Source organism: Octopus bimaculoides, chromosome 20 (assembly GCF_001194135.2).
Source record: "Octopus bimaculoides isolate UCB-OBI-ISO-001 chromosome 20, ASM119413v2, whole genome shotgun sequence".
Taxonomy (NCBI): Eukaryota; Metazoa; Mollusca; class Cephalopoda; order Octopoda; family Octopodidae; genus Octopus; species Octopus bimaculoides.
The window spans coordinates 44,790,844-44,800,608 of record NC_069000.1 but is presented as its reverse complement, the minus strand read 5'-3'; the positions used below and the strand labels follow the sequence as shown (position 1 = coordinate 44,800,608).

At 37.5% G+C, this 9,765-nt stretch overlaps 1 protein-coding gene across 2 annotated transcripts in view; it reads right to left on the bottom strand.

The window, feature by feature from the left end:
* Positions 1 to 9,765, bottom strand: part of LOC106870411 (roundabout homolog 2) — a 40,883-nt gene that overhangs the window by 25,948 nt on the left and 5,170 nt on the right. Inside the window, exons 6-7 of one of the 2 annotated variants that reach the window (XM_014916478.2) lie at positions 8,847 to 8,934; positions 6,172 to 8,200 (exon numbers count right to left, since the gene is read on the bottom strand). The exons of the other annotated variant lie outside the window; for it this stretch is intronic. Of the exons in view, the coding sequence (XP_014771964.1) occupies positions 8,186 to 8,200; positions 8,847 to 8,934 (103 nt within the window). The 3' untranslated portion in view covers positions 6,172 to 8,185. Of the gene's footprint in view, positions 1 to 6,171; positions 8,201 to 8,846; positions 8,935 to 9,765 lie in introns of those variants that run through there. 2 annotated transcript variants of the gene reach the window in all.

Genomic DNA, 9,765 nt, shown 5'->3' with positions numbered 1-9,765 from the left:
GACACCATTTCGAGGGTGGCCGTTTTCGTGCGGGTGACACGTAAAAGCACCCACTACACTCTCTGAGGGGTTGGCGTTAGGAAAAGCATCCAGCTGTAGAAACTCTGCCAAATCAGACTGGAGCCTGGTGTTGCCATCCGGTTTCACCAGTCCTCAGTCAAATCGTCCAACCCATGCTAGCATGGAAAGCGGACGTTAAACGATGATGATGATGATGATGATGATATATATATGATGGCACCTGTGCCTTCCTGGCACTTGTGCCGGTGGCATATGTAAAGACATTCGAGCAAGATCGTGCCAGTGCCCCTGGACTGGCTCCTGTGCAGGTGGCATGTAAAATACACCATTTTGAGCGTGGCCGTTGCCAGTACCACCTGACTGGCCTTCGTGCCGGTGACACGTAAAAGCACCCACTACACTTTCGAAGTGGTTGGCGTTAGGAAGGGCATCCAGCTGTAGAAACTCTGCCCAATCAGATTGGAGCCTGGTGTAGCCATCTGGTTTCACCAGTCCTCAGTCAATCGTCCAACCCATGCTAGCATGGAAAGCGGACGTTAAACGATGATGAAACGATGATGATAGGTAACTGCTAAGGAAACTTAGGAGCAATAAGCATCTTCCATTTAAGGTGCACGCATGGGCGTTGTGGTCAAAGATGGGCAACTGCCAGTCTTCTTCAGAATCACACAGCTATACTTGTATCTGTATGTCTACATGTTGCTTGTTTCACCGTAAATAGGCCCAGATCCCCTTCAGGGAAAGATGTTCCCGCCATGATCCTGACAACTTTTAGTCTATCACAAACTACATATTTCTATGTATCTTTCTTCCGTTTTATGGCGACACAGTGTGATCTGAGACGAACTAGGCGGCTACATCTCACAACAACGTAGAAGGAACCCTAGTTTTCTCTATCCAACTACATACTATCAATCTGCCATCTGGTACTTGTTATTTCCCTTCTACCTCCTCGGTTTCATCACTCAGAGATGTGTGTCTGAAACAGATGAAGTCACGACAAACCTACATTAATGCGAGTGTAAAAGCGTGTGTATGTGTGTGTATGCGTATCAATTGCAGATACGAAGGAACGTCTATGTTACAGCTTGGCAGTTCCTAGAAATGGGAGCAAATATCTTTCAAATTACCCCCACTGTGTTAAAAAACAAAAACAAAAATAAAGGGGGTGGGTACGTTAGATAAGGTTGTGTCTTCTCTCATAAGTCCGTTCACATCTAGGGTACTTTATTCGGAACACAAATGGATCCCAGCACTAGAGTGGCATTTTATTTTATCGAGTTCGGAAGGATGCAAAAGTATAGTTGTATTTGGCAAGAAACGAACCCAGAATTTAAAAGACAGCAATTAAATAACGCTAAGCATTTTTGTCCGACGCTCTGACGATTCTACAAACCATTCGCCCATATCTAGCTACCCTTTAAAAAATAAACAAAAGACCGCGATGGTCACAGCTGGAAAGACAGTGGCGGTTTCTTCTCTATTTACATCCTGACATTTTAAATAAGAAAAAGGGAAGCCTAGATATAACGGCGGGACTATCGGAATGGTGGTCACACAAGTTTGAATTCCTCTGTTTGGTTGGAGTTTTTGCAGACATTTTAAGCACCACACATTTCAAAATAAAAGGGGGAAATCTTAAAAATAGAAATTTAAATCATGAATTGTTTTTGAATGTCTTCTTCTACTCTGCATCGTGCATTAGGAACAGCAATCACCTTTAAAATGATGATTTTTATTTGCAGTTCCAAAGGCACGGGTGGAGACAGATGATTAAAAATGTATCTACTTTTTTTCTTTTTTGGGACAGCAATTTCGAAAGTTCACCCGACCCTCTTATACAAGGAATACCTATACAATTAGGCAAAAGTAAATAATACGTACACCCGGTGTTTAGGGGTGAGGGTTAGAGTTTAGGATTAGGATTAGGGCTTTTGTTACGCCGAAAACGTGTAGTGTACGCATGCTTTACCTCCACCCGCAATTGTGCCCCAGGGACTACATAGAAACAAGATCCTGGTATCTTAGATAAATGGCATTTTTTCCGCTTCGGGTTGATCCACATTGCGTAAGTGAAACAGGGAAAACGGAAATTGTATTGAAGCCCGTTGATTATTATGGATTGCATTTATATTTTTAAGAATGTACAGCCTCGTCCACTGAGTCACACCAATTTTGCCTGAGAATAAAAGTTAAAAGGTAGACATGTCTATAGAATACTCAACCACTTAGTTATTAATTCAGCAGCAAATTCGGTAGATTGAACAACAGAATTGTCAAAGTCCAACGACAGAGATCCATTTCACTATTTAAGTAATATTTCTCATTTCAAAACCCGAATATTTTTCTAAGTTTCTTTCCTTCAATTCACGTGTGCGAGTATTTGAGTGTGTGTGTTGTGTGTGTGTGTGTGTGTGTGTGTGTGTGCAATTAAAGTTCATTTAAAGATTTTAAAATTAAAGTGGAAAAAAAAACATCGTAAAAGCTTTTTTGCCCGGAGATAGAAATAATTTTAAACTTGAGATTAAATTCTCAGCAGACCGACTTGTGTTATCTTGTCCTAGTTTTGGAGGTCGGAAGAGAAGAGAGGCAGAACATGACATAAAACAGTAAATATGTGAGAAGGTGTGGTGTCATAAAGGGGAGAGAGAGAGAGAGACGTGTGTGTATGTAGATGGAAAGGTGTGTGTGTATGTATGTGTGTGTGTATGTATGTGTGTGTATATATATACAGGTGAAAACGAAAGATGACCACATATATGAGAAAGAGTTGTGGGCGTGTGTATATATATATATGACGTGTGTATATTATATACACACACACACACACATATATATATATAGAGAGAGAGAGAGAGGAGGGTGTGTATATATATAGACAGAGAGATAGATAGAGACACACGTGTATGTGTGTGTGTGTATATATATATATATATATATATTAGGAGAAATCTTATATATATATATAAACAGAAAAGAAAGAATATACACACACGTATATATATAGAGAGAGAGGGAGAAGGGGGAGATAGACACACGTGTATATATATAAAAGAAAGAATACACACAAACACACACACATTATATATATATATATATATATATATTGCTTCGTATACACTTTGAATAATAAAACATTGCTTAATTTTATACATATATGGTTATATACATATATATGTGTATGTCAGAAAGAGAGAAGGACAGTGTTTAAGATTGGTTAGAAACAATTTTTGAATGCAAAAAAATACTTACAAAACAACAATAATAAGAAAGTCGTTAGAGGTTGAGAAATCGCCATAAAAAAGTCCATCTTGATTAATTAATCCGTTTGGAAGGAGGTAATTGAAATGGAAATGTGCAAAAGTAGAAAAGAAAATAAATTAAAAAAATAATAATCCGAAGTGATTGCTTTGCAGGTGCTGGGTGGTTGTTATCGTTGATTAAAAGGGATAATTATAGAAAGAAGAGGTAAAATTATTAAAAGAATGATGGAGCAGAACGATCGTGGGGCAGATGGACGGGAGAAGAAAGTGCAGGAAAAGTTTGAAGTGAGTTCTTTTTTACAGGACAGCAACCACTTGCTGGATCAGGGTTGATATAGAAGCCATTTTGAAATGGAGTATGAGTGCGAGTGGGAGGGAATGTACTCGAGTGTGGAGTGTGTGTGTTTGCATAGTCATCTACCACGGTATTCAAACAGTACGTAACACACTCTCCCTCTCTCTTTCTCCCACACACGCATAAAAGTATTATTATTGTGGATTCAAAGAATAGAAAGGTGTGTCTATATACATGTGTATGTATATAAGTACGTGCGTGTATATATATATATATACACACAGACACAATGAATAGAGAGAGGGGAGGGATTGGACGGTTAAAGTTACAAAGTGTGTACTATTGAATAATGAGTCGCTCTTCCCCTTCTATAAATAAAAAGAAATATTTATTCTTTTACATGAAGAATACATTTATGTCTTTTTAAATGGGTTTGTAAAGTATTAAATTAGATGTATACATATCTATTTGTCTATGTATGAAGAGATCCCGTGTCAGTTAAACAATGTCCCCTACGGTCCTTCTTTTCAATAGGCTCACCCACTTGTTTGATGGGGGGGGGTTCAAAATTTAATTTGCTCCCTCTTCGAATACTTTGTCCATTAGAAATCGCTGTCAAAATTTCCTCAAATCACACCCAGACGTCTTAAAATAAAAGTCATAGAGACGGGATTTTAAAATGTTTTCTGGCCTTAAGGTCAACTCAGTTAAACCTAGCTTGTGTCTTAATAACAGCAAAATCAACTCATATGTTCACATGATCGCTCCAGCTTGGGCGAGTACTAACTAGATAGAGTTTTATTTTTAAAAAAAAGCACATGAATTTCAATTTATAGATAAACGAATGAAGAGAGAGAGAGGGGGGAGAAAGGGGAGTGAGGAAGAGAGAGAGAGAGAGAGAGAGAGAAACGGAAATTGTTCTTCATGGTTATTTGGAAATCGTTGATAAACAAACATGCTTCAAATGTTATCTGGACTAGATTAACATCAAATTTATTATATTATTGTCGTTCCCCTTCGATACTTTGAGATACACACACGCATTTGCGTGTGTATAAAACCTCTCTCCCTCTAAACACACATACACACACCACATACACACAGAGGCACACTTCAAGTTCTAATTGCTATCTCTTTTAGTCTTTCTCTTCCTCCACTATCTATCTATCTCTTAACGTCCTTTTTTCCACCGTAAATTGTATTTCTATTTCTTCTACTTATTTACCTTTCTACTCCCCAATTCCTACCTGTTCATTCGTCTTACATGTCTCAATTTTCTCTCTCTCTCTCTTTTGTCAACTTCTATGCCTTTGTCTCTTTCTTCTTGCGCACGCAAGCTCTCTCTCTCTAAAGTTTGTCTATCCTTCTGCTTTTAGTTTCTACCTGTCACCAATCCTACTGGCCAGCTCTTGTCACATTTCCTCTCTCTCTCTCTCTCTCTCTCACTCTCACTACCCCTCGGACTCTCTTTATATCAACTTTTGCCTTTCTCTTTATCTCCGCTCCTTTCCCCCTCTCTTTATCTCTGTTTTCCATTCACGTCATTCTCAGTCACACAGGTGAGAGGGTTACGTCAGTCGCTCGTCGCAATTAGCATTTCATTGCGTTAGCCAGGTGTGTTGACATTAAACGCTTTAGTTGATCTCTCATTTGTTAACAGACGCAACCATTGGAAGAAGAACCTTTAAAAGTACGACCAACGACTTCCCATAATTTCATGTTCTGGCAGAAGAAATACAGGTAGCAGATAACGAAAAGAAATTTAAGTGAGTTCCTGGAATGTCGAGTCGTGTAAACGAGAAAAAAATATTGTAGTGAAGTCATTTGAAACCAGGAACTCTCAACGAATGACTCATTAGAAGAAAGACTAAGAGAAACTTCACCATCGTTGTAGTTTTTGCTTGTTTTAAATTTCTTTCATTCCTAGTGTATGATCCGTTGTTTTAACACCCAGAATAAGCAATATTTTGCAGCCTCTTGCATTAGAACATGGTAACGTTGTTCCTCACACTGTTTTTCTCTTGCAATACTATGTCCAAGTACGTATTGTTAGAGTTAACTCTTTTCCTCTTATGAGGTTTACATAATGTTACAGTTGAAGTTGTAAAATGATTTGTTCAGCCCATTCTTTTTATTTGTTATTATAAAACATTCATGGATAATTGTGGATTTTCAGAAATTTGTTTGGTAGAACAAACATTTACAACTTTATGCGATGGCCAATATCAGTGAATGATTGGAGGTCTTCCCATTTTGAAGAATTGAAATTTATGGTCTATATTGTTTGTATTTTTAAATAAATATATTTGGGAGAATGAAAAGCTTTTACATGTTTAGAGTCTTTATGGGTTTTAATCAGGCCCTAACGTCTGTATATACACAGAAATTCAAGGAAACAGAAGTTCCAGGTGAGTTGGGTGAGAAACATCAAGGTGAAAACTTACAAACTGAACAAGAAGAGAGAGAGAGCTATGATTATTATAGTGGCACCAGTGCATGGTCTGTTGTTCAATGCTCAGAATAATTAATATTTTGTTTCATTTCTACGAATTAAGTAAAGCAATGTAAAACAACATAGAAACAAGAGAAACATTTAATAGACCTGAAAACTGTTTTTATTTTTATATGTAACATGATTTACAACAAAGCAGAGACAAGAAATTCTGACAATCAATGCCTGTGTATACAATATTCTAGGCAACTTGATATTTCTGTAATTGGGATGCCACTTGGTGTAGTCAATTGACTTTGAGTAGTAAAATGCTTAATGAGTTTATTAATTCATCGGTTAATCAAGCAATTGAAAGAACAGTTATTTCCTGAGCCATTCTTCTTACAGATCAAAAGGTATACATTTGATTTCATACATCATTAGAGCTAGAGGAAGATTCTAGTGAAAAGAAGACCTACCAAAGTTCTTCCCCTAATTTCTTACCTTGTATTTAGTTTATTTTCAACAATGTAGAGATGTTATGTGTGTCATATATGTGATTTTGTGTGTGTGTACTTACTTACATACACACAGCGTGCATCAGTTTGTTGAAGACTCCTCTTTCAAGAATACTAAGTTTCTCCTAACTTGTTTTTTTCCTTACTTTTCAGACGAAGGATGTCAGACATCAGGTTCACTCAGAAAAGGAAAAGGTTCATCTGTAATTGTAGCCTTAAAAGTGCAGCATAGAGATATAGAGATAGCATGCTTCCTGACAGTTACCTGACACTCTGCTGTCAAAGTACAAAAGGAAATGAAAACTGTTGATGGGGATCCAACATCAGCAGCTAAACACAAAGCATGTTACACAGGGTTCTAATACCACCAGGACACATAACTTTGTACAAAAAAACCAAGAATAATTGATAAAATGCTTGGAAAGTCATTCAGAGCCATTGCAAAGGACCTCAAGTATTCAGAATGCATCATGGGAAGATTTGTGCAGGAGGGGATCTGTTACAACTCGTATGTGATGTGGAGTGCTCAGCTTATGTCAGATGTAAGAAGAGAGAATTTTTCCATCTGTGCAGAGTGATTGTTAAAGAAGATGAAACACCAAGAGGCTGGAGAGTTTTGGTTTTCCTCTGAGGAACAAAAACTTTCAATCAGGTCCAAGGATAAACCGAGGGAAGAGCAGACGAGGTTCCAATGGTCATGCATACAAAGATTCCCAGTGAGCGTGAGGGTTCTAGGAGGTGTCAGCAATGACAAAGATGTCACGCCTCATCACTTTTTTCACAGGGCTTAAAAGTCAATGTTGCTGTCTGCACAGAAGTGTTGCAGAAAGTTGTGAGTCCTCCTGGATAGACAACAGATGCAATGGAAGACTGTCTCTGCTCCAGTTCATAAGGCTAGGACATCCCAAGTGTGGATGCATAACAATCACCATGATCATATTCTCCTAGACCCATGACCTTCTACCTCGGCAATTATCAAGGGATTATTACACATGGGACATAATCATGAGAGAGCTCAATGAACATCCCCATAACACCATACGAATTTGAGTCTGCCATCCTCAGCAGTATGACCAAAATTGATAAAGGTCATCTGATTAGAGACATGTCAATATTTTTGACCCCCTATATTAAAGTGGATTCCTTAAATAAGTGTGGTTAAACAACTCTCAAGATTATTCGTACCAATTGGTTTTCAAATATGGCGTTTTGTTGAGGAACTATGTGTCTTTCTATAAATTCATAGAAACAACCTCAAAAAACTGATGCACTCTGTTCACAAATACACAGACACCCACACGGACATACACATGGAGCCACATGTGGAATGCAGCAGTTAAGAGAGAAATATTTTACAGAGATCAGGGTGTGACATGAAAAGAGACAGCTTATCTTTATAGAACAATGAGAGTTAGCTAATTAGTTACCTACACAGATAGACACCTGCACATATAGCTAGCCAGATAGATAGAGAGAAATAATGGGAAAGAGAGAGAGAGAGAGGCATAGAGAAAGAGAGATAGCTCTCCTCTCTAGTCGCTTGGTAATATTGTGTCCTAGCTGTAAGAATTGTGGTGGGAGGGGAACCAGTGGTTTCCTACTGCAGTGATTGTCATCTGAAGCAAATTTCATGTAAGGTAGGCCTTCTTCATTCTCCTCAGCAGTCAAATGCCTGGCAAAAGAACAACGGAATAAGTATCATGAAAATGCAAACAGAATGCAATGGGTTGAAAATGGCAGAGCCACAAAACATATTCTGTAGAATGTATATATATATATAATAATTTTCCAGAGGATGTAGCAACCGTTACCAATATAGCATAAGAACTTACCTTAGGGGATCATTAACTAGATTCTCTCTTTTGAATATGAAAATTTAAAAGTTAAAAACCTTATAATATATATATATATATATATATATATATATATATATATATCTGTGTGTATTGGTATATATGTATACACACACACTCACGTGTGTGTGTGTGTGTGTGTGTATGAATGTCACCTTATCCTGAGATCACATAATGTTTGTAAATAAGCATCATCTTGTTACAAGTGATGCCATTGGGTCCAAAATGGCCATAAAGAAACATGTCTGGCCATGCAGAATATAACCTTGCTTGGAAAACGGTGACGATTGGAGACAGGAATGGCATGAACCTAGAGAAATCTTCCTCAATAAATTCCATTTGACATATCAAAGCGAGGAAAAGGGGACATTGTGTGTGTACGTATGTGTATATGGGTGTATGCATGCATTTGTGCAGGTGTATGCGTGAGTGTTTACCAGAAAGAAGGGAAATGAGTTCACTCACATTGTTATACATCTGAATATTCTTTGGGGTCCCTTGCAAATGGGCATGGCCCAGTTTTCCGTTCATCATATTCACTTGTCTCCGGTTGCTAGAGAAAACATAAATACCAGATTATACATACCTTATACATACATATATATATATATATATATATACATACACACACACACACACACATATATATATCTGTATCTATCTATATATATTTATGCAGATGTATATGTATATACACCTATTGATGTATATATATTTCTGTGTATATGCACACTCATATTCCAGCATGGATTGTTTCACATTTAACTTTTTGACTCTGAAATTTTAGAAGTACTTTCGTGATTCCTAACAATAATTAGTTGTCATTCATGAAATGCATTAACCATCTGCTAATACCATTCTGCTAATACCATTCTGCTAATACCATTCTGTTAATACCATTCTGTTAATACCATTCTGTTAATACCATTCTGTTGATATGCACATGAAGATTGTCACAAAACATCAAAGAACTTGTAAAACTGTGAAAGCACAAACAGGAAAAGTGAGAATTGGTCTCTGTGCATGTATGACAGAGTGTAAGCATCTTGAGAGAGAAATTGGGCGTAAAAAAGCATCAGATGTGGTGTGCAAGAGAGAAGATTGCACTGGTATGCAATGAGTCCGTCCACCTCTGGTCAGTTAAGGGTGATCGGAATCCTTCCACAATACATTGTCAAAGCTATTCTTACTAAAATTAATACACATACACCCATATATTGAAGGTGGTGCACCAGCATGACCACATTCAAATGACTCAAACAAGTAAAAGATAAAAGGCATATGTATATTCATATATACATATAGGCACACACACAGACATACACCATTTGTGTGTATATATATATGTACACACAAACATAGAAATCTGCAGTAACACCACCCC